Source organism: Caretta caretta, chromosome 8 (assembly GCF_965140235.1).
Source record: "Caretta caretta isolate rCarCar2 chromosome 8, rCarCar1.hap1, whole genome shotgun sequence".
In the NCBI taxonomy this organism is placed as follows: Eukaryota; Metazoa; Chordata; order Testudines; family Cheloniidae; genus Caretta; species Caretta caretta.
In genome coordinates, this window is record NC_134213.1 from 87,901,274 (window position 1) to 87,926,586 (window position 25,313).

At 43.4% G+C, this 25,313-nt stretch overlaps 1 protein-coding gene across 4 annotated transcripts in view; it reads right to left on the reverse strand.

Moving 5' to 3' along the window:
* Nucleotides 1-25,235, reverse strand: part of CTH (cystathionine gamma-lyase) — a 51,017-nt gene extending 25,782 nt beyond the window's left edge. Inside the window, exons 1-7 of one of the 4 annotated variants that reach the window (XM_048859834.2) lie at nucleotides 24,947-25,081; nucleotides 20,763-20,845; nucleotides 15,925-16,141; nucleotides 10,927-11,008; nucleotides 10,376-10,471; nucleotides 1,664-1,773; nucleotides 823-954 (exon numbers count right to left, since the gene is read on the reverse strand). In XM_048859834.2, the coding sequence (XP_048715791.1) occupies nucleotides 823-954; nucleotides 1,664-1,773; nucleotides 10,376-10,471; nucleotides 10,927-11,008; nucleotides 15,925-16,092 (588 nt within the window). In that variant the 5' untranslated portion in view covers nucleotides 16,093-16,141; nucleotides 20,763-20,845; nucleotides 24,947-25,081. Of the gene's footprint in view, nucleotides 1-822; nucleotides 955-1,663; nucleotides 1,774-10,375; nucleotides 10,472-10,926; nucleotides 11,009-15,924; nucleotides 16,142-20,762; nucleotides 20,846-24,852 lie in introns of all 4 variants that reach the window. The other 3 variants (XM_048859833.2, XM_048859832.2, XM_048859831.2) reach the window with 3 other exon arrangements.
* Nucleotides 25,236-25,313: the final 78 nt, after the last annotated feature.

The following is a 25,313-nucleotide window of genomic DNA, read 5'->3' on the forward strand; positions in this document are numbered from 1 at the left end:
TTTGGCATGAACTGGAAACTATACTTTGTCTGAATTTTATTCACTATACCTCAGGATTTTTTAACTTGAAAAATTATTTCCTGCTGCATATGTTTCTACTGCACACATGGAAAAAATAGGGGAGCTTTCTGTGGCCAAAATAATAAGCACCAAAATTACCACAAATAATAACTGAAGACTGTGTAGCTGAGAGGCTAAACGTTTTTTTTCTATATTTCCAAGATACTGTGTTCAAATACATTGAGGTTATAGTGTTAAAATATTTTGTTAACTTGTTCTCCAAAATCAAATGAGATTAAAGATTTACATTTTTTAAAAGAAAACAATTAAAAACACAGTGTAAGGCCCAGAAAGGTGTCCTAGATTAAAAAACAAACAAGACAGGAGAAGAATTCAGTCTTATAAAGAGGAGTTAACTATAAAAGCAACCAAATCAGAAAATCCATTTAAAGGCCATGTTAAGTCACAGTTAAAGAAGGTAGAAAATTAGCTTCACCACTATGCTAGTGCCTTAGATAATTGTTTTGATTTAGTGCAACCATTAACTAATTTGCCTGTTTTAACAGATCTCACATCTTTATATGGCTAGCTGGTTCTTTTTCCAATTCATTCTTTAAATGGTGTAAAGTGCTTTGGATGAGATCTGTATTAGTTAAAGAGCCAATTGTGCATCCTCTTTTCAGCGTGAAAGCTTTAAAACAAACCGGAGGCCAAGAGCACTTCTTCACTGGTCATCCCTTCTGCCATTAGAAGTCATTAAAAAAGATAAATAAATCACTGTTTACCAACATTCCCATGATTTCAGACACCCAGTCAGCTTACCTGGAAATATGCTGACATAAAAGTGTTGTCTACTACTAAAATAATGTCTTTATGTTTATGGATGACATCTGCACAGCCTTGAATATCAATTATCTTCAGGGTGGGATTTGTGGGAGTTTCAAGCCAAACAAGCTGTAATTTTTCAATGAACAGAAATCATTAGTTTTAGATACATTGTGTATTTTACAGGTACCATCACCTATAACTTTCTTTTTTTAAAAGGACACTTTTTCCTTTTCTTCTTTTGCATATATTCTGAAGAGAGCACCAGAATGACAGCCTCACATTCTTAGATCTGGGCCTGATGCTATGGATCTCACTCACACACACACTCCTTTCTTAGAATTCCTTTAGCAACAACTTTACCAATATAATAGTGAATTTTTCTTCATATTTTGAAGAAAAGCTCTTAAAAATCATTAGCTGTATTTAATATTAGTTTGCCAAATGCCATGTTCCCATCCAGCTGTGAAAAGTGTCATTACTAAAAAAAAAACCAAAACCCATGAAAAAGCAGCCTTTAACCATTAACAGAGTCAACAGCAAAACCTTCCCTCCTCAACTCAGAAGCCCCTTTACAACATTCACCTCTGAACAAACATTTATTACTAGCCCAGTAAAAAAATATCCCTCTCTGCATGGCCCCTGAAGTGTTCCGAATTTGCCATCCAAATGCAGAGTGTTCCCAAGAAGAGACTTCAGAACTTTTAAGATCTGTGTTTATGTTTTCTGCCATAAATAAAAACCTGTCCTAAGAATTTGCTACACAGTTTGTAAAAGGAACAAAATAAAATCATTCAAGACACACTGCAAATGGAATTCAGGAGTATTCTTCCATTACCTTTGTATCTGGTGTGATTGCAGACTCCAGGCATTCCAATTTGCTACAGTCAACAAAAGTAATCTTCAGACCCATTTTGGAGGCTACCTTCCTGAAATATCTGTTTGTACCTAAGACAGCAGGAACATTGTACTATGAAAGATATGCTTCTACTTTACACTTATAAGAGGGGAGAAATTTTTCATGAACACTAGAGCACACTCACTTATTTTCATTTTATGAAAATAAGATGGTAAGAAAGGCTTGGGAGGGTGGGAGGAAGACAAGGCAGGATGCTTTACGCAAAAGTTAGACTAGTAATTTTGTATTTTTAAAGTATGTTTTAGTGACTGGATGGGCTATTCCCTTCCTGTATGCAATTCAAGCTGCCATTTCCCCCTTTTCTCTTGACTTGCCATCAGATGATTTGTGCCAAAGCTGCGTAAAAACTTGTAGAAAAAAAATGTAGTTAACAATAATTCCAATGCCAACCAAGTAACTATGTACAGAAGACCTTGATTATATGATAACTTATCCAAAGCACATGTTGACCCTTGACTGACACGCCATCCAGAGTGGGCAGAATTGTGGGAGACTGTGCTAGCAGAAAGGAAATCATTGGGTAAGAAATTTTCTGTTCTGCAGCCCACTGTCTCCCACAGTTCTGCTATGCATGCAAAGCAGTGACCAGGACCAGAAAGGGATAACAGAACACACACAGGAAACAAAAAGACCTCTGCCTTTTACAAGATTGCTCAAACAACATGTTTATTACTGGACCACAACCTTTAAGACCTTCCTGCCAAAGGAGCATTCTGCAGAAGACAAAGTCCACTCTGTAGCATCTGACAAAGGTTTTAGTCAATGATCATATTGCTGCTTTGCAGATCTCTGTGGTGCAAGCACATGCTCTTTTGGCCCATGAGGTCACCATAGATGTTGTGGAGAGCTCCTTGATTCCTTCTGGTACAGAACATTGGCTGCATTGTATACCTCAACAATACATAATCTGATCCATCTAGCAAGGGAGAGCTTGGAGACTCTGAGTCCTAGAGTTTAGCTGGAAGGAGACAAACAGGATGCCTGACTCCTCATGGACTCTGTATGCTTGATGTGAATCTTTTGTGCTCTTCTAACATCCAAAGTGTGCCACAGCTTCACAGTGAGGTGCTGTGGCTTTCGACAGAATGAAGGGAGGGCAATCTTCCGCGAGGCATGGAAAGGAAAGTTCACCTTTGGCAAGAAAATATCTGGAGTTTTTAGCACCACCTTGTCATCGTGAAACATGCAGTAAGGTTTCTGCATAGATAAAGCTGCCAGTTCTGAAACTCATAGGGCAGATGTGATGGCCACCAGAAAACAGGTTTTGATGGAAAGATAGTATGAGGACGCAGAAGTCAGGGGTTCAACAAGGATGAGTGGTTAGGGCTTTCAACACCAGTGGTGGATCCCATTTAGGGAAGGTCAGTCCGACCGCCAGTCGGACTGCTCTGAGAAGCCTGGAAACCTGAAGGTTCTCAGCCAGGGAACCTGAAGATTCTGGGAACAGTACACTACCGAGGGCTAATTCCTTATCCACCCCTTGAAGAAGTCTAGAATAACTGCAATCCCCTAATCTTTTGGGTCTGCTCTGTGCTCAACATCAAAGGCTGAATTTAGTCCAAATTAGGCTTTTGGAATGCAAGCTCTCCTAGAGGAGAGCTAAGTCTCCTATCTCTTCTGAAGATAGGCCGAGCACAGCTAACACTTCCCTTTCAGTAGCCAGGCTGCTAGATGAAGACAGTCTGGGTCCAGATGAAGGAATGGTCCTTCATAAAGGATGTTGGGCCTCAATGGTAGGTGCAATAGTGGTTCCAGCTGTAATTCTATCAGGTCAGAGAACCAGAGTCTCCTTGGTCAGTGTGGAGTTAACACTTATCACTTTGTTCTTCTTGCCTTATCTTATGGATCACTTTCCTTAGGAGAGGAAAGGGTGGAAAGTGTATAGCAGGCCTTAAAGCCATCTGTGTGACAAAGCATCTATCCCCATAGCCTTGGGATCTGCTTCCCTGGTGAAGTATTTCAGCCACATTGCATTCTTGTGATTGGCAAACAAGTCAGCTGGAGGGAGACTGAACTGTGAGAGGAGGTTTAAGATTTTCTGGCTTATGCAACATTTCGAGTTGCTAATAATGGGCCTGCTGAGCGAGTCTACCTTTTGGTTCAGTTCCCTCTTATGTGATTTGCCTTGAAGAAAGGAGAGTTGCTTCTGCCCACTCCATTTTCTCTATCACTTCCACCTGTAAAGCATTGTATCTGGTTCCTCCTTGGTTCTTAATGCATGCATTCATGGTCATATTGTTGGACTGGACCAGGATGTGATTTCCTTCTGAGATTCCAGAGCTACCAAGAAGAGCTAATTTGATTGCCCTGAGTTCCAAGAGACTGATCTGTGGTTTTTTTCCCGTAGAGCTCCAGATGTCCTTTACTGTTCTGGGTCCTAGATGTGATCCCCATTCCGCTACGCAGGCGTTGGTGGTGAGGATCTGAGGGTTTGAAAACACATGGAATGACTCCAGCTGACATTTTCCCAGACTGTCCTCCGCTTCAAGACGTCGATGACATGTACCTCAAGTTGAATGCACTCTGAGGAGTGGTTCCATCCTTTCAGAAGAAAAGCCTGAAGACAGTGGATATGTGATCTCACCCATTGGGGTGATTCCTATGCATGTGACCAGGAGGCCCAGTGGCTGAAGGCACTGAGCAATAGTTGGGCACCTGCACTTGACCAGTGTGGATATCAGATTCTGATGAGATACCAAATGGAAATGTTTGACACTGGTTGTGACCTGTGCCATAAGCAAATCTCAGAAGCCTGGAATGGGCACACTAGAACGCGGAGGTATGAGTCTGCCAAATCCACTGAGGTTTGGAAGTTCCCTTGAGACAGACGTCATTATCAAAGCTAGGCTCTCCATCTGAAACTTTGTTTTCTTCATCCATTTGTTGAGCCTTTTGAAGTCAAGGATGGCTCTAATTCTTCCTGTGCCCTTCTGAACAGTGACGAAAACAGAGTAAAACCCGAAAAGCATTCATATGGGGAAATCCTATCACTCCCATGTTCATAGGTAGAAGATCTCATTCTGGAACAACCTGCGCTTGGCAGGATCCAAGGTGACTGGAAACTAGAGGAAGGGGTGTGGTGGAGCCCTTACCTCAAGAGAGTAACTCTGGCATGTTCTCTCTCAAATCCACTTGTTTACAGTTGAACTAATCCATTGGTCTTGAAAATAGTACATCCTGTCTCCAAAGCTCAGGTCTGGGCCAAGGTACATTTGCTCATTGTGATACCAAAGATGGAGGTTTCCCCCTCACTCCTCAGTTCCAATGTTTTCCCTTACATATCTGTTGTCTTTTCTCTGGAACCTCCATAAAGAAATGGATGAAAGGAGTGTCTGTCTCCATGTGAGTTTGTAGTCCCTTCTTAAGAGCATTAAGTGGAGAAGGAAGGGATTGATTGATTTTACCTGCATTTTAAGCCACTATCTTATCCAACTTTTCTCCAATGAAAAGAGATCCTGTGAATTTAGAGAAGCAAAGGGCTTGTTTGAAGAGAGTAATTACTTTATAGGGATAAAGCCACGCCTCCTGGCCACAGAGCTAGATGCCATGGCACAAAACTGCATAGCATCAATTGACACAAATGCTGTTGCTATGGAGATTTTCATAAGTATAGAATTAAAGTTGGTTTGGTTTCTGCCCTTAAGAGCTTTACATTATTCCAGCCATGACACTGTGGCTCGAGCAAAGCAAGTGGCTGCCAGAGATGCTCCAAGGGTGTCTGAGGAAGCACTGAAGTCCCTTCTGAGGGTGGCTTCCACCTTCCTATCCATTGGATCTTTGGGAAAGAAGTCTTCTTTGGTTGGAATAACAATATCCCTTGCTAGAGATGTTACTGCAGCATTGACGTTAGGCATGTCAGTGATGGCATTTTTTGACTCCTGGAGCTTGTAGAATCTGAGCATGTACTTGTTTAAGTGATTATCCTTTTCAGGAGCTTCCCACTCCTTCCTCATTATTTCCTCAAGGATACATACAGAAGAATAGAGAGGATTTAGCAGGCAGTATTTGCTCTGAAGCTTTGTCCTCATGGGCCTGCTTAGGTTGGATCTGTATAGTGGAGACAACTTTTTCCACGTCTTCAAAACTTCCCGGGGATGGGGGGGGTGGACAACACACAAAAACCCCCACACTTTTGTTGCATTTTATCAGTATCTTGCTCAGAAACAAAGTCTGATAGTTCTCTTTCCTTGGTAGAGAAGGAGGACAAAATACTTTTGGGGCTCTCTTATCCTTTTTGTTCTTTACTTTTTCAAGAGATGGGAGGGGAGAAGAGCAGTGGGGCACGTGCTTTTCAGGCTTGACCAGCCAGCTATGCCCTGGGCAGAGTCTTTTGCGGCTAGCCTTGCATAGGCTCTTGACAGTGCTGGAAACTTCTCCCTTGGGAGTCCTCCCCCACAGGCTCCCACTCCCCCACGTTGGGGGATGGGGACTCATTGCCAGAGTTTCCTGACTCCAGCTGAAAGGAAGGGGGCTGAATTGTGAGCCCAGATTCTTTCCCCAGAGTATTCTGGACCCATTTCAGGACTGAGGTGGGGGGGTGGGGTGGGCAACGGTAGCCCCGCTACAGACTTATTCTCATGATTTTGAATTGCCCCAGGATTTACCCCACTGGGCTGGCTGAATGAAGTCCTCCTGGTCCTTAGAGCCTCTCCCAGTTCTGCTCTAGGTCGCCTCATAAGGCTTTTCTGTGGTACAGTCATGGCTTCCTGCGGAGATCAGGTCCCAACATGTCTAGCTGGCTAAATGCTCCGTGCCCTCAGCTGGCTGAGCCTTGCACTGGTAGATTAGGCAGCGCATAATTCACCCTCCATGGAGTCTGCTAAAGTTGCCTCCCAGATGGAGCAAAATCTGGACTTAGCACTGTATTTGCATGGCTGCTCTGCCATCTCTGAAAGGGGGCAGAAGAGCTCTGCAGGGAGACACCGAAGCTGAGACTCTGTGCAGCTTTGCTGTTGCACTGCTGAATACCTGGTCCAAGAGAAGGAGAAGAAAAACAAAGAAGGCTGTTCACTGCTACCTGAAAATGAAGAAAATAAAAAGGCAGAGGAAAGGCAGGAGAAAAGAGAACCACAATTGACTGCTACCAGGGAAGCAGAAAATCTGGTGGCAGCCAGAGAATGGGGGTGGGGGGAAGTGCTGAAGCTTTGAATGGCCTCTGGAACTGCACACAGGAGGTGACTAGCTCATGCACAGCAAAATTATGGGAGATGCTAGGCTGCAGAGTGTTGTATTTTCAAACAGTGCTCTAGACATAATGGGAGACCATTAGGGCTATTGTTTCATATAAATTTCTTAAGTACTTTTTATTTTGTAATATTACATTGGTCTCTCCTAAAGGAAGATGAAAGTCAGGATTGAAAGTAAATCTTTATACTGGTCCCAACGTGCACACCCATAGTGGTTTCCAACTTGAGACCTGAAGAGAGGAGGGGAAAAAAAAAAAACCAGAAGGCTAGAATACCACTCTCTCTCCCCACATACACAACACACTCCCTGTCACACTCCACCCCACCCGCATTTGAAAAGCACGTTGAGCCACTTGCATGCTTGGATAGCTTCCACAATGCACTGCTCTCTGTGGCGGTTGCAAGAGCAGCTAATGTGGCCACGCCAGTGTGGACAGATTGCAGCACTTTCCCTACTGCGCTCTACGAAGGCTGGTTTAACTCAAAGCACTCTACATCTGCAAGTGTAGCCATGCCCTGAGTTTGCCTGTTTCCTCCCTTCCCTACAGCCCCTGGCAGTTCTACTCTCCACATCATCTTTCCATACCCCCACCTGTCCTAATTCTCCTCACAGTCATGTGTTTCTACCATGCAGCCTCAGAGTGGCCACCCATTTCAGAGTCTATTTAGTAGGCTTAACTAAGAATTTAGGAGGGAAAGGAAGAAGCAGGAAGAGAGATTACAATTATTATATTTCTTGTCTATTCCATTAGTCGGTGGTGACAAAAGCAAGGAGACGGATATTCCCCTAAGCTTCTTCCTTTGGTATGTTTCAGTTAAGCTCTTCTATAATTCTTTCACAGGAAATGTTGAGAGAGAACAGAAAACAAAAGTAATTATGTTATCCTTACAACATGCATCTGAAAACACCAAGCCATGATAATCTACTGTCTGAATTAAAAATAAATGCATGGATAACCGTATGGATCTCATTCCCTTGAAGCACTAACTTATTTAGCCACCAACAGCATGAAAGAGGCACACTCAGTTTGAAATCTAGTTTTTGTTTTGTTTTTCTTTAAATCACGTAAAAGGACATTACAGATACTGCACCTGGCCCTGAATCCCCAGTGGGGACAATTTTTGATTATATTTATCTGATCATTTATCTGTTTTTCAAAAAACATTTTTCTTTTCCCATTGCTGTGCAAAAGGCCCATACAGAGTGCAGTCCAATGCACAGAGAAAAACTGAAAACAGAGAAATTACTTTTCTGAACTTTCTTGAGGTAATCTTAGGCATCCCTTGTAATAACAGTGGGGTTAAAAAAAAAAATCTAACAAATGCCATTTTTACATTGATGCCTCTCTTTAAGAAAGCTACATCAGTACAAAAAGGTTTATGGCCTGGTACTCAAAGGCGCTGCATGCAAACAATTTCCACTAAAGTGCATTGCAGCTGAGCACCTCCTAAAAAAAGGCCTAGATTTTCTTCCAGAGTGACCCCACCAAATTTTTATTCTAGTCTACTAGTCTACCTTAATTAGGGTTCATTTACCAGTGTATGAGCTCATTAACTCGGAGGTTTAGCCACAAAGCCTACAGCGATGACCAAGTGCTGTTGGCATATCCAGTGTAATTTAATTTTTTTTAAACACTGGAAATAACCAATTTAAAGAGAGATGTCAATCTCACAAAGGCAATTTTGATGTCCATGTAGAGAATGGGTTTTCTGAGTCAACTTGGGATCACATAAGCATCTGACATTTAACTCTTGGATTCCTTGTGGCTCGATACACATAAATAGACTCTCTTTAGATCTTATTTCTGGGTTGGGAATGTGAGGATCATACCCTTGTCATGCTATCGTTATGTTTTTCAGGTGGAAATCAAGGCTCATTTTTGTTCTCATCAGGGTAGAAGACTTTTTTCCATTTATTCTGTCTGGGAAAGTAATGGACCAGGTTGGATTGTATACTTCTGTGGAGAAACACTCTACAGCCAGCAGCCTACTTTACTGATGGCCGGTTAGGACATTATGATGATTTATCACCTTCTGACACACTGGTTCCTTAGTAACCCCCCCTTTTTAAGCTATTCCCACAGGTCATCCTGGTAATATGGATGACCCATTTGTAACAGCAGCCAATAGAGGCTAGATGGCAGGGGTCAGTATCCCCAGTCTCCAGTGGTCACTGTTGAAAGGCTAGAGCCTGAAAGATGGTAGTGTGGAGCATTTAAGTCTCAGGCAATGCTGGTTTTGGTAGTGGAGAAGTAAATGCCACCACTTCCTCTGTAAATTTAAGTCAGCAACACTGTTTCATGTACTGGCCAGCCAGGTAAATCTAAGTGGCTTGGAAAATAAGTCAACATTTTTTTTTACTACGAGAAACTGCTTTGTGGATAATGGAGGGCAAGGTGCTGAATTCCTTCAAACATACTGTCCAGCTCTTGCTCAAGAAAACATCTTAACAAATATTGCCAGTGGTTGGCCTTTCCCCAACCTTTCCTTTGCTGAAGAGGTAGCTAATCAACTCTGGTGGCATCTGGACTCCTCTGCTTTTTTTCAATTTAGTTCAAGACCTGTATATGATCTGGAGGCTATATTAGCTAGATTGATTATCTCCTTGTAGTGATGAACAACCAAAGGTCAGCTGTTGACCATGCTGATTATTCTAGCTCTCTCTGCAGACCAAGAAACAGGAATCTTGAGATAGTATTTACTTTCTCAAAGACTCTGGCAGAAGTGTACAAGGTCACACTTCCATTAATACATTCTTTCCTCTAAAAGTTCCCAGAGTAATATGAACAATTCTCTACCATATGGAGGCTCAATAAGGTTATGTCACCCCTCCCCCATGTAAGGCTCCATAAGGATGCATCACCACTCCTGTTCACATTTGTGAGGCCTCTAGAGAAGATCACAAGAGAACATGGGCTGCAATGTTATCAATATATGGAGAACTCACAGCTCAGACTCAGACAAGGCTTCCACAGTCCCTGGTAAAGATAATAGTTTGGAATGAGAGTTGTCTGAAACTCAATCCAGACAGGATTGAGGTGATGCTGGTGAGTAGAACAGGTAATCTAGAGGAAATGACAGAGATGATGTTTTTTTGTTTTGTTTTTTGGAACACTGGCAATCTGGGGCCATTTTGGATCTTTAGCAGCTACTGGATTCCTAAGTAGAATCAACATTTATCTGTGCACAGCTAGGAGGCTGGGACTTTTCCTCTCAGAAGCAGACATCACCAGTTAGCCACACCTTTTGAGTTCTCCAGCTTAAATGAGTGCAACCATTCTACAAACATTCACATCTCCACCTTTGGCCAATGAAGTCACAAAACAGTGGTGTGTTATCACAGAAGACTTTTCATTGCATGAAGTATTCTTTCCAATTATTTAATATATTTAAGAGGTGTACAGCTAACACAGTTAAGACCTAACATATATTGGTGCTAACTTACCTCCATAAACATCATCCATACAGATAACAGTGTCTCCCACCTTTAACAAATGTGTAATATTCACAGTAGCTGCTAAGCCTGAAGCATAAGCTAAACCTAGAACAGAAAAAAGAATCACTGTGGCAGAGAACAAAGACACATTTATATTTTATAGAGAGATGTCTTTACATCATGTTATGAACATAAAATTTCTGTCACCCCCATTTTCCTGTTTAGTGTCAATGTTTTATAAAGGGCCAGACTCTTACTTAAACTGAATAGTTACTGCGTGAGTAGGTCCACTGAACTGCAGAGTGGAGTTGATATTTATGTACTAACCATTGTTAGCACTTTTGATTAAAGAATATTAATTCAGGTATATTCTAAGAAAAAAGATCACACCAGTGAAGAAGCTGACACTTGAAGTAAATGCTGACAGCAAAAGCTGAGTTAAATGATTTACTGTTAGTGGTCAAACTCCAGTGCTCCAACCCTCTTAGGATACTTTTATTGTAGTCCACTCTGAAGATACACATGCTGACATATTTCTTAATGAAAATGCTGAGACTTACAGTACTTGGCTCCATCCAGTGCTGCTACAGCCTTTTCCAGGCAATTCCGAGTAGGATTTCCACTACGGCTATATTCGAAACCCTGTGATGAAAATAAGATACAAAAACAACAGTAAGTGCTGGGGATTTTGGAGGAGGTGCTGTACAATAATATAGTTAGCTAAACTTGTACTGACAATCACCTGTCTTAAAATTTGGTAAAATCCTAGACCATCCAAGAGATCCATATTCCTAACACTAAGTTATGCATCCAAAAAAATAGCCACCTGCTATCACAAGTTGTTGTAGACCTCCCCCCCCCCCACAGGGATCCAATACCTGTTGCTTGTCAGAACAGAAGACAACCTATTTGCAGTCAAACTAAGCACTCTCATACGCTCTAGTAAGTCTTTTCTCTGAGTCATAACCTAAATTTCGCTGGTAAGGTTTTAATATGTCCTGTTATATTTTGTTGATAATTAGTCTCACATTGAAAGACTACTTTTACTAAAAGGGGCTTCTATAGTTCAATTCCAAGCATTAACATTTATCCCTCCATTTTGGGAACTGAAGCTAGAGCTTCAGCTGTGTAAATTTGTACAGCTCCACAGATTTCATGTAGCTATGCTAATTTACATCAACTAAGAATCTAGCCTGTACGTCTAAGTCACATACAACTTTTAAAACTTAAAGGTTAGTATGGGAAATCTGGATGCAGTGTGTGCTCATTAAAGTACAGGCTGTATTATAATGAAGATAAAATTTTACAATAAATTAATTTGCTACCATTTTAAAAATAACTCCATTTTTGGCACCAGCTGATTTTAATCATCTTATTCTAGCAATAATTTTATGAGACTCCCTCATGGACATTCAAATAGGATATAATAATCTCTGGTACTTTGCAAAGTGTCCATGCACTTTGCCTCCCATTGAGGTCAACTGGAGTTAATCAGTATTTCAGGCCCAGGCTCAAATATTGCGTAATTGGGGCTTGATCCTGCATCCATTGAAATTAACGGTAAAGATCCTACTGGCTTCAAATGATGAAAGACCAGGTCCTGAATCCTGTTCCACAATTCTGGAATGCAGTGCTGTCTCAAGTCTTCAGCAATGCATGAGTGTCACACAGGGATGCCAAAATGTATAATTGGTAGTCACATGAGCTGCCTCAGAACAAATGTTTACCTATCTGCAATAATAAACTGAACTGAATCCAAAACCTCCAGGGCTAATCAAAGGGAAAGATGAGCTTCCCTTTTAAAAAGAAAAGGAGTACTTGTGGCACCTTAGAGACTAACCAATTTATTTGAGCATGAGCTTTCGTGAGCTACAGCTCACTTCATCAGATGTTTACCGTGGAAACTGCAGCAGACTTTATATACACACAGAGAATATGAAACAATACCTCCTCCCACCCCACTGTCCTGCTGGTAATAGCTTATCTAAAGTGATCAACAGGTGGGCCATTTCCAGCACAAATCCAGGTTTTCTCACCCTCCACCCCCCACCTGTTCAAATCCAGAAAACCTGGATTTGTGCTGGAAATGGCCCACCTGTTGATCACTTTAGATAAGCTATTACCAGCAGGACAGTGGGGTGGGAGGAGGTATTGTTTCATATTCTCTGTGTGTATATAAAGTCTGCTGCAGTTTCCACGGTAAACATCTGATGAAGTGAGCTGTAGCTCACGAAAGCTCATGCTCAAATAAATTGGTTAGTCTCTAAGGTGCCACAAGTACTCCTTTTCTTTTTGCGAATACAGACTAACACGGCTGTTCCTCTGAAACCTTCCCTTTTAACACACACAACACTCTGCCAGTTGCAAGGCAGGTGCTGCAGAAAGCTTGTCAGTAGATTTTGAAAGCCACCAAGTCAGTCTGAAAAATTATGATCCTCAGAAGAACAAGTATTTTCTTGGCACAAGTCATCCTAAATTCCAACTGGCATGTTGGGAAGACCTTCACTGGTGCAATAAGCCCAACAGCCCTGAAAGGGGCATTGGAGCTCTGTCTAAAGAAACTCAACAGGGAAAAGGAAAAAAAAAAAAAAAAAAAAGAAGAAGTGGGGGTGGGGGAGAGTCTGGCTAAGTATTCTGATGTCTTTCTAGTTTCAGAATCCCTGTATAAAGAGATTCTTCATCCTGTTCTGGATTCTGATACAAGCTCACACAAGGTAAAGAAGTTATCTTTGAACTTGCAGTAAGAATGTGGCTCAGAAAGTTGGATAAAAAGTATATTCCATTAGCTCTCCTGTATTTCTCTTCTCCAATTGACTGTAAACAGCTTGTGATTATTTCCCATTTTAACTCAAATTTGGCAAATAATTATTGGTCTATCACTCATTCACAAGTATTTGATATTTAAATTTAAATTCTGTCAGGAGGACAGTGAGAGGACACACTGATCACATGGTACGTTTCCATTCCTTAGTTAAATAAGGGTAATGCTTAGAATCAGGGTTTTGGTGGGGAGCGGCAGGGAGGATATCACATTTATGAATTCAAAAGTTTATTTTTCACAATTATTGCCCAAAGTCTGCTTAATTCTTAGTTTCCACAAAAATTTCTGCCAGTATTCTCTATTATATTTATGGAAAGCGAGCAGCAAATGTTTGCTAACATTGTTGGAAGACAGGATACTGGGCTAGATGGACCTGTGGTCTGACCCAGTAGGGCCATTCTTATATTCTAATTGAAACAAATTAATTTAACGATACTGAGGAGGTTTTTCTGTGGTTGTTGTTTATTACAGTATGGACCCAGATTACATTCTGCTATCAAATTTCAGCTGAAGTAGTATTCTGCTTGCCCACAGACCACGTGATAAATGACAGAACATTCATCTGGCTTTCAGTTTCCTGATGTCAAAAGCACTTCATGGAATCTACACCAACGTATCAACAGAGAGTCAAAGGCACAAAGAGGAGGAATTAGGTACTCAACTCCAACTGACTTTTAGTTTGTCTTGGAAAATTTCCCTCAGAGGCTGTATGTTTTTTCAGATCATGGGGAAATCTCTACGTGGAGGGAAAAGATTGATGTTGCTGGCTTCATTTGTTTACTTAAGTTAGTATTAGGGAGGGATAGTAATATTTGGACCTGCACACATGGGTCATTTTTTTAAAATGACTATTGATTTAGGATGCTTAATTTGAGACATCTTAGAGGGCTCTGATTTTCAGGGGGCAGGTACTCAGCACTTGTTTAAAGTCAGGCCCCTTCAATATGTCTCAAGCTGGGCATCCAAAACATCACTAATCAGGTAAAGATCTTGGATCCTAATCAATGGCATTTCAGTCTCTGAACTCTGCCAGCAAGCATTGTTTCCTTTCAGCCTATAGTACAACCCGTTCTCTAGCATAATTTGTAGTTTATGGCGTATTGCATTGCTTTTTGCTCTGCTCTGCAGTATGACCACTTTTTAGTAGTATTACAGTTAAGAGAAACTGTAAGGACTATAGAGACTAACAAATTTATTTGAGCATAAGCTTTCGTGAGCTACAGCTCACTTCGTCGGATGCATCCGATGAAGTGAGCTGTAGCTCACGAAAGCTTATGCTCAAATAAATGTTAGTCTCTAAGGTGCCACAAGTACTCCTTTTCTTTTTGCGAATACAGACTAACACGGCTGCTACTCTGAAACCTGTAAGGACCATATATCCATGCCTACAAACTATCAAGGAACTTTTTCTATTACTCTTCTCCCATACTAATACTACCGGGAAATCAGACTGAAGGCAGAAATACAGTCTAATGACCTGATTCTGATCCACATTCATCTAATTGTGGGAGAAATTAAGGCTCCAAGCTGACTAGTCTCAGAGGAAAACAAGTTTGCCTTCTCTTGACTCATGCTACAATTCTGCGCTAACGAAGCAGAAACAAGGGAGGGAATTATGTTTTTCTTCCAGCCTGTTTTGCATTTTTACTTAGGGCTTCTCTACACAGGGAGAAAGTCTAAAGTAGCCGTTGTGCACTAGCTATTCTGCGTTAACCCCACCCCCCCAAGTGGATACCCTTACTGAGCACTGAAAGTGCCCCTATGCCTATTAACATACTTCCAATCTGAATTAAGTTAAGCTAAACTACCTAAGGGTACACTTAATGCACAGTAAGGGTGTCCACACAGAGAGACAGGGTAAGAATGTAGAGTACACTACCTACTCTACACTAACTTACTGCACACTACCTCCCTCGGGCAGCCAAGCCCCTTCTTTCATCATTCTGACATTGCTAGACTTTCATGCGTTAAATGGTTAAAGAGTTAAAAACTTTATTAAACATTATAAATGTTGATTTTTAAATGCATAACATGTCTCTGCACTGAGTATTTAATGATGGATATACTGCTTTGGACAGGTGCTATTTGGGCAGCTGCCACCTGGTTTATGAAACTTCCAAGCTGTGTTTTATATAAAGTGCAGTGACAAAGGATTTCTGTTCTGTGATATCCCCTGGAATCTCTAGAGTTAAAAATGAGTCTGCATTTCCACCCTCAACCTTTTTGTGATAGAGAGGAGGATTATTTACACCAATCATAGAGAATTTTTGTTTTTGGCTGAAACTTGGCATACTGGAAAGCGCCTTCTCCAGGGAAAATAAGTTTGTTTTGCAAAATAGAAAATTGTTGGGACTTTTTAAAAACTCTTCAGCTGTCAATAGTTTGCTGCTTTACATCCTTTTTGTGCCCCGAAACTGGATTTTAAAAAAAAACACCACTATTTCCAGTCTGAATGGACAGGAAACAAACTGGTTTCCCTTACAAATGTGCGTGTTTACATGTGCATAATTTGTGTAACGGTCAGAGCTGGACCTACAGGGACGCACGTTTCTGCTTTAGAGGGGAATAAACCTTCTACCCCACCTCATTTCCGTACAGGCGAAGAGAACCTTTGAAACCATCTGTTCCATTCCTCTCATCTAAAACAAAGCATCCCTGACCCGCTCGCTCACTCCCCATGTTTCCCTTCGCTCCGCATCACCCCTTCCACTCCTCCCTCGCAGGAGTCCCCACTCACGCAGTGCTGGCCGGGCGCCTGCTGCTTGAAGGTGGTGGAGAGAGAAATGGGGGGCACCACGGCCATGGAGGTCCATTGCTCCGGCTCCTGCCCAACGTGGATGGCCTGAGTGGCGAAGTGCTCGAAGGGCGGCAGGAAGCCCTGGGACCCGTCCTCAGCCTTCTCCATGGGGAGCTGTGGCGGCAAGAGGACCGAGGAAAGCGGCTGGTGTTGGCGTCTGCGAGGATAGGAAGCAGGGCTGGCTCAGCGGTAGGTGCAGCCGGCCGCTGTAATATACCGTGCCAGCAGCCGCGACTGCCTGCAAGCCAGCAACCCCGCCTTGCATTGCACAAAGCGGCTGGGGGAGGAGACTAGGCCGGGCGCCGCCACCTGAGCCTTGTCCCTCATTGGCGCAGGATGGAGGGCGTTGTGGCGTACCCCCGCCCCGGCTGCTGACCTTGGGAGGCCCCGGCCTCTGAGGAGCCGGGCGGGGACCGGCGGGAGCTGACGTGCCTCTAAAGCTGCCCAAGGAAGCATTGCTGCTCCACTGGCATTCGCGGCCCATGAACAGGCGTTTGCATGCATAAAACGAGAACTTGCCAGGGAGACAGCAGTGTAGGCCCAGGCCACAGACACTCCCTGGGGATAACACAGTAATAGTCGCTTTCGGGTCCATTGCACCCTCTTACTGTTCCATACCACTTGAGGGATCCCAAAGCACCTTACCCACACTATAACCGGGGTAGAAAGGGGAGTGGAGTGCAGAACTCCCCTGGCTCTGCTAATGCACAAAGTCCGCACCTGGTCTTGGTTTGGTGAAGCAGAGCGCTCCTTCCTCCTGGCTTGGTGCTCTCAGAGTTTGCCCTCCTCTTTCGGTTTATTTTAACCACTCTGTATCTACAGCACCCTTGAAGTGCAGCTGGCTCTGGGGCAGAAGGCGGCCATCCAACTGACCATAGCAATCCTCAACACGTTTCTTTCTGCACAACATCTCTAATACACAGTCTTTCCTATCCATAGCTAAAATTCTTGGCCAGATTCTCATCATCTTGTGTGGTTATCGCTACAGCAGCCTTTTCTCTAGCCTTGACAAATGCAGTGTTGCCCCACTTGTATCCAGTCAGCATGCTGCTGCTGCAAAGATCATTCTGCAGACTTGCTGCTTTGAATATATCACCCCTCTCTTTGCATCTGTCCACTAGCTCCCCCTCCTCCGTGTGTCAAACAGAACTACTTGTCTTCACCTTCAGTGCCCTTCACAGCCTCTCTCTCCTTCACCACTGAGATGGCAACTCCTTGCCTCCAACTGGCCAATGATGCCAGCCTCCATCACCCACCAGTTACATTTTCACACAAGCACCTTTGTGCTTCTTCCCATGCTGCTACACTTAAGAGCATGAATATCCATAAAGCTTCCTCATTGTCCTCTTCTAAATCCCTCCTTAAAATGTGCCTTTTCCGTGGTGCCTACAAACAAACTTTATAGCAGTTCGGCTGTTGGCATGCTGACCCAATTGCCAGTCATGCTGACTAATACTGTTTTATTGTTTCCTTGTACTTTCCCATCTGTTTTTATCCAGCAGTTGTCTCGTCTTATATTTAGATTGTAAGCTTTTTGGGGTAGGGACTCTGCTTCCGTTCCATGTTTGTACAGTGCCTAGCACATTGGGATCTTGGTCCATGAGTAGGGGTTATGGGCACCATGATCATATAAATAATAATTGGGGAGGATTGTGGCCAAAGACACCAGGGTAAAATACTGTGCTTAGGAAAAAGCATGTGATCTTTTTGGTGACTATGCAGAACAGACCCTATTTATTCATAGTGTCTCATTTAAAAAAAAAATAAATAAAAGCCCCGATCTCTTGTAAGAAATCTAACCCCACCCTTTGCATTCACACAGCATGCAATGCAATGTAACTATTGCAGGAGAAGGAAGGGATGAATAAGTCCTTCTGTAATTTGAACCTATGATTCTAGATGGTAGTTGTTTCTCATTGAGCATTGACAATATACTTTGTACAAAAGGAGTACTTGTGGCACCTTAGAGACTAACCAATTTATTTGAGCATAAGCTTTCATGAGCTACATCAGAGTGTGCATCCGATGAAGTGAGCTGTAGCTCACGAAAGCTTATGCTCAAATAAATTGGTTAGTCTCTAAGGTGCCACAAGTACTCCTTTTATTTTTGCGAATACAGACTAACACGGCTGTTACTCTGAAACCTCTCATACTTTGTACAGTTCCAGTGTTTCTACTGGGATCTGAAAATCTTCCTTCCTCATCATTTAGCCTCCACTCTATTTTTCCTGCTTTTTAGGTTTCCTTGCACCTTTAGCAAGTAGACATCTTTTAATCAGTATTTATTAATTCCACAGAATCAAAGATGTACGTAATGATTTATATAACATGTAACTTAGATATGGGATTGACTTAAAGAGTTTACAGTCTAAACTGGGTGCCTGCAATATAAACAATAAAAGAAAGAGATACAGCAATGAGGATATAGAATCATAGTCAGGAAAAAGGCAAAACTTGAGAGTGGGGGGTGGGACAAATGGAATATTAATATCCCTTTGTATCATTTAATTCACACACACACACACAGAGCGCAAAAGGTACTTTTACCAGTAAGAATATATTACTGCTTGTTTTCATTGTATCCATTTCCCTAAATATCTTTTTTATCCTTGAAAGGGGTTTGTCACCAAACTTTTAACCTAGTTACAAAACATGGCTCTGGGCCAATCTAAAGTGCAAATGAGGACCATTGTCTTGATTCTCCTCTCACTTACACTGGAGTAAATCCATGGTGTAGAACAAATGCAAAAGGAAATTCTGGCTTGTGTTTTTAACAAGGTTGGGGGAAATGAGCGGACTTTTCTCTGACATTAATAGTCATGACCTTATTTCTATGAATAGGGGTTCTTAGAGAAAAAACTCACTCAGCTAGTTTGTACAGTAATGTGCAGGATGGTTTTGCCGCTGAACTGTAAAAAAAGATGCAGTAGAGCTCTGTATTGGTAGAGTTTCTGTTTATTGTCATGCCTGACAATTCTGAGTAGCATTACCCTTTTAAATACTGGGCCCTTTCCAGCTAAAATGAGGTTGAACGACTACTGGCTCTAGGAAGAATGTGTACCTTTCTAGCCCAAGCCACATCCCCAGGTTCAGCCTGTGATGCCCCTTAATCCTATCATTGTATATGGCAATCTGGCCCCTAGGATGACACTGAAGTCCTCCCCAAACATGTTCAGTGAGCCCCCTAATGTCCTACTGTGAGACTATGCTTTCCTTCACTGACTGAATATCAGTTATTTGAGGAAGAAATTTGAAGGAGCCATGACCAAACTTATTGGGCACTTCCTGCTTGAAAGCTAGCAGTTCAGTTTCACAGGTTAGCAAGGGAGAGGAAGAAAGATGCTTAGGTGGTCTGAAGTGTATCTCTCTGCTCCACTCCAAAGGTAAGCAGGGTGCCCAATGACTTCCCCTCCCCAACAGACAGTACATCTTCCACGTAGCATGGTACAATATAGAAGATAAACTATACAAGTGCACTGGGAATATGCCTCATTAATGGGGGAGGATATGAGATCCTACCAAACACAGAGTTCCTAGGAAGTGGTTTCATATTATTTTAATATTCTAGGTCCATAAACCAAGCATAGGCCCATACATACACAAATGCTCTACAACTGCAGAAGAATGAGCTTACGAACCAAGTAAAATATGAAGCATTCATTTGAGTGAGCTTCTCTTTCCCAGACTGCTATGCAACTCACTGCCAGAGCTTAGAAGGAGGCTGTTTCTGTTTTACGGCATTAGCAGCTGGCTCACCTTTCTAACGAATGCCTCAGCTTGCTACAGAGTCAGTCTTCTTCTCTTTGTGTGACTCAGAAAAATGAAACTATTTCATACTGCAGGTGATCTATTATTATAGGTGGATCACATCAGAACATTTATATTGAAGGTTACACAAGAGTTTCTATTCCAAGACCCTTTTCGAGTACTTAGAACTTTCTCCAGTTTTTATTTTTCACAATGAATTTTCAATCTTTGGTCTCAATATTTCTTGGTGAAGTTTGAAAAGAGTGGGAGACAACTGCCGCCACACATTTGTCATTATAAACATTTCCTTCTCACCCCCGCCCACCTCAGCAGCAGATGGTAGGAACTTGAGATGTAGGAAGGACTTAGGTAGTACCTAGGTCACAAATATGTTTTTCAGTCGTCAGCAGAAAATCTTTTTACATTTTGTCAAAATCTAAGAGTTAAAAAAACACGCTTTGCATGGTTACTTTTATGAATAGGACACCAGAAGAAGCGATCGATTCCACATTTCTTGAACATGCGAAACTCCTACTAATTTCATTAGATCATAGGCAGACCTTTCATTTGTTCCTTTACGGTCACTCTTATATTGTGAGAGGCCTGGGTGGGTAGACTCAGGTCAAGGAGAAAATAAAATTCCATTTCTTCCATGTAGAATCTCGTTCCCTACCCCCAGTTTGACACATCACCATATCACATTATTTTGTTTCTGTTCTTGGAGGGATTCCGTAGGGCTTTCTCGAAATATTCAGGATCACCTTTAGTGTGGTAACTCCTTTCAGACTCCAATAACCTAATATTTGGTTCTCAACATTTTTCATTCTATGGTACACCAGAAGAGGCTCTGTCCTGGTTCCATGGACTACAGTTTGAGCAACCTCAGAACAAGGAGAATTCTTAGCAAATACAAATATTTATAAACAAACAGCTTCAGAAACAGTGACAGCCCCAAAGGAAAGGAGAGAGTTATATAACACTTCTTATTAAGAAGGATCCTGGAGTTTTGTCAGTTCTAATTTCTTTATTACCTGATTTTGCTCAAGCTTAATTTTCTCCAGCTGTTATTCTTTCTCCTCTTGAGAAATATGTCTCATCCGTATCAAGTCAATCACTGTGAACATTAAGACAAAATATAATTAAATTTTTTAGATCAGGCTGGTCTAGCTAGTTCCATTTACTATCTTCAGGGGGTTAGTTTTGTGTTTTTCTGTGCCTGGGAGGAAGCAGGTGGGAGGGTAGCATATCTCTTTACATATTTTCAGATAAGGAGGCTTCCAATATTTCAGTAGGAAGGTTTTATTTTTGAGCGTAAATATTATTATTAATTGGATTGGTAATAAAAAGAAATCCAGATACACTAATGAAATAATTTAGTTGTTCTTCTCTTGCTTTGGATTTTGTGCAATTTTTCTTTTACCTCTTTATTCTTGCCTGCCTTTCGCTTCCTACCTTGTTTTGGTGCATTTCCCCAGATCTCTTCAATTATTTTCACATTTCCCTACTGGCTCTTACTTTCAAACTTTTCTACCATCTCCCCCATCCAGCTCTTTGGCCAGAGAGACGGTTGCTGTGATACAGAGTATCTTACAAAATTCCATATCGTCTTACTTTCTTCCTCCATCTTATGGGCCTTGCATTATCACTACCATCCTACCAGTCAAAAAGAGCTGGATGCTACTCCTTGAGTCAGCTAGAGGAACTCTTTAAGAAAGCCACGAGGTACTCTCTCCCTTACGGCTTGGTGTACTGTCCCTTTAGAGCTTGGTCCCAAATGAATATGCAAAAACACTGATGACCAGTGCAGCTCCCTGTCCTTTTGTCAGTCTTCTCTCTGTAGTCTAATTGTGTGTCTCTCTCCCCACCTTACCCCCTTGTTTAGTTTATCTTCCTCAGTCTGATTTTAGCCATGATAGATTAGCCACTGGGCCAATGGGGCCCATGCCCAGGGGCCCCAGCCAATTGGGGCACCCCAGTGCATCGCGCTCCTGCCAAGGTGCATGGTCGGGGCACAGGGGCTTCCCCCGCTCTCCCCAACCCCACCCGCAGCAGGAGTGCCAGGCAGGCCGGGGAAGTCCCTGTGCCCCAACCCCACTCCCCAGCAGGAGTGCCAAGCATGAGGGTGGGGCAAGCCCCTGTGCCCTGATGCCATTTCCCCAGCAGGAGTGCCAGAGAGAGGTGTGGGAGGGGACTGCAGGCGCAAGAGGTGGGGAGGGGCCCCCACTTGCTGTGGCCCAGGGCCCCACAAGCCCCTAATCCACCTTTGTATTTTAGGATTTATTATTGCTGCTGCTCCTGTTGGGAACTCTGGTTGGGAAGCACTGTTTTAAAAATAAATGCAATTGTTGAAGGGAGGTGGGGGCTCTGACATATAGGAAAACGTGTGACTGATAAATTTAAATTCCTGCTTAGGGTGTGTCACAGGTTGACAGTGGCCCTTTTAGAGGGAAGAAGCCAGTGCACCTATGACTGGTCACTTGAACCTCAATTAGGCTTAACAGATGGCACTTGGACCCCAAAGGAAAGGCTAGTGGAGAACTGTCTGAAGGAGAACAGTAACTATGAGCTGCTAGTGAGGAGCTTAGAGAGAAGCTATTGTGAGAACTGACCAAAGCTAGGTCCCCTCAAGAAGTGGCCCACTAGGAAAAGGGAAAGATCCAGCTTGGTCTTGGCAAGACCCACCCCAGTCAGTCATCCTGGGAATTAGCTTTTTTCACCTGGAGTGCCCTCTGCAGGCTAGTGCCTCGCTGCTGCTGGCCCCCATGTCCCTCCTGGACCCATGCCCCTTGTCCTCAGGCGCTGCCCCCTGGCAGTACACCTGCTCTCAGGGTCTCCCCACCCAGGGGAACCCCCACCCACTATCCCCATCTTGCCTCACTGACTACTGCCAGTCACCATCTAGCCCCCTTTCACTGGAGCCAACTGCAGTTTGTATAAGCTAATCATCACAGGCAAGGGGGGTTTCGACTGGGTGCCTCTGCCTACCCTGGGCTGCACCCTTGCACCTTTCTGGCCTTTGACAAGGCTACAACCTGGGGCTTTTCCTCAGGTACTCTGTTCAGCTTCCCAACAGCCAAGCCCTTTGACAGAGACTGTCTGCTCCTGGTCCACTGCCCTCTTTTAAGGGCCAGCTGGGCCCTGCTTGGGCTGTGGCCACTGCTGAGGCTGCTTCTCCATTCAGCCTTCCCCAGCCACAGCCCTCCCCCGGGGCTGCTTTTAACCGCTCAGGGCAGGAGCGGGGTAATTACCCCACTACAGTCAGGAAAAGCTGAGCCTAGAAGCAAGATTATTGTTGCAGGAGGTTTCAGAGTAACAGCTGTGTTAGTCTGTATTCGCAAAAAGAAAAGGAGTACTTGTGGCACCTTAGAGACTAACCAATTTATTTGAGCATGAGCTTTCGTGAGCTACAGCTCACTTCATCGGATGCATCTGTAGCTCACGAAAGCTCATGCTCAAATAAATTGGTTAGTCTCTAAGGTGCCACAAGTACTCTTTTTCTTTTTGTTGCAGGAGGGTGGATTCCCAGGCAGGGAGGGCTGGAGGAATGTCACACTGCAGCAGGGGGAGCCCTCTGGGTGCAGATCTGAGTGAAGGGCTGTAGGAAAAGTGAGAGGACAGGGAGACCTAGATACTGGGTCCCTGGATCAGGGACAAAAGAAACTGGGACCAAAGTGCTGTTATTGACTCTCAAGTGGATGACCTACAGAAGGGACAGAAAAAGACAACTGTTGTATCTTTGAATATTTGTTGTGGAAATTAGAAAATGGTTTTATTACAAGGTCTTTGGGTAATTTTTGCACTGGTATATATAAATAATGTCCTTAGATGGGCTTTGTAACAGGCACTATGGGAAACTATGTTCTTTTCATTGGCAAACAGCAGAGGAAACTGAGGCAGACACATCTGCTATTGTCTAGCCTACTGCTGAAGAGCACCCCAGTGGTGGCTGCTTTTCCCTGGGTGCATGTGGTTTATGTTTTTTATAAACTTGCTCTAGGGACTTCCATAGGTCAGCTTATAATTATGCATTTATGCATATACTAAATTTATCTCTATCTAAGTTGTAAAACAAGCTTTACCAGATTTTTTTTTTATAAAAGAACGGATCTGATAATTAAAAAGAAGAGGAAAAACCTTAAAGGGAAAAAACGTAATTTAGCATAGCTTCCAATCACTGGCTCTAAATCAGCCCCAAACCAGTGGTGTGGTTGTTGAAGTGGAACACAGTGTGCCCCCCTCTCTTGGCTGAGGGGAATGTGGACAGTTATGTTCTGCAAATGTCAAGCATAAGGGGGTAGCCGTGTTAGTCTATATCCACAAAAGACAACAGATTAGTCTTTAAGGTGCCACCAGACTCCTTGTTGTTCTGCAAATGTAGCAAGAAAAAGGGAGCCAAACCAAGGTTTTTCAGAAGAGGTTAGACAAACACCTCTCAGGAGCACTGTTCCCTTTAAGCTGTGCACATATGTGCACGCACACAGATCCTAAACCCCACACACAGAAAGAAACACCGCACGCACAAAAAATGAAATACTACATCGGAGCCAGGCCGAAATATCATTTACGGGTGACTTTTGAGATTGTTTGCCCGCCATCTATCAACACAGCCAGATTCTACTACCTGGCAAGAGGGGGAAAGGGAAAGGAAGTTAAATTTCCTTTTTCTAAGTATTTAAAAATGACATAAAATAACATGGTGTAAAACTATTATCACAAATTGCAAATCAAAACTTTTTAAATGTATAAGCATTTTACTTGCTTGGGTGCATTTGCCACATGGCGCACAAATTTGAACTCTGCTTCAAAAATTTGCATAGAAGAAATTTTTTGCACACATGGCCTGTCAAAAATTAGAGGGAACACTGCTCAGGAGGGACTATGTATAAGTAGATCAGGCCTTGCTGAGTGCAGGAAACTGGACTGGCTGACGTACTGAGGTCCCTTACAGTCCTACACTTCGATTTCTCTCCCCACAGGTCATGCCTAGAGGAGGGAGAAGCTGTATTAATAAGTGTGTTAAACTCCTACTGTAGGCAAAGTAGGTTACCAGGCCTAACTACGAGGTAGGACCTTTTTTTTAGTAGGAGTGTGACCAGTTAGGTTACCACAGCAGGGACTGACCTGGCAACAGCCTGGACTAAGAGCATCAGCGGCTTTACCTAAGGAGCCGGTGGCCGTGTGGAGCGGGCACGGGGCTCCCTGGATCACCCCTTACCAGGGCCTTGCGAGCTGTCTCGGGTCTGAGCCCCGCAGGGATCCCAAGGCCGACGGAGTCCCACTGCCCGCGGGGCCTCCCGGACTGAAGCCGGGACAGCCGGAGCTGCGGAAGGCTGGCGCTGTAACAACGCTGACCGCGGGGGCGCCACCCAGGGTTACAAGGGCCATGGCCGCTCGGCTGAGCCGTGACTACCGTAGCCATGACGGGGGCCGCAGCCGGCAGCGTGCGTCCTGCCTATCTCCGCGGGAGCCCCCATGCCGCTCAACGCCCCGCCCAACCCGCTCCCTGCGGCGGCGCCGACGACTCAGCCGCCCCTCGCCGGCTGCCGCTGCTCCTCCTTTCACGCCAACTTCTCCGCGCCCAG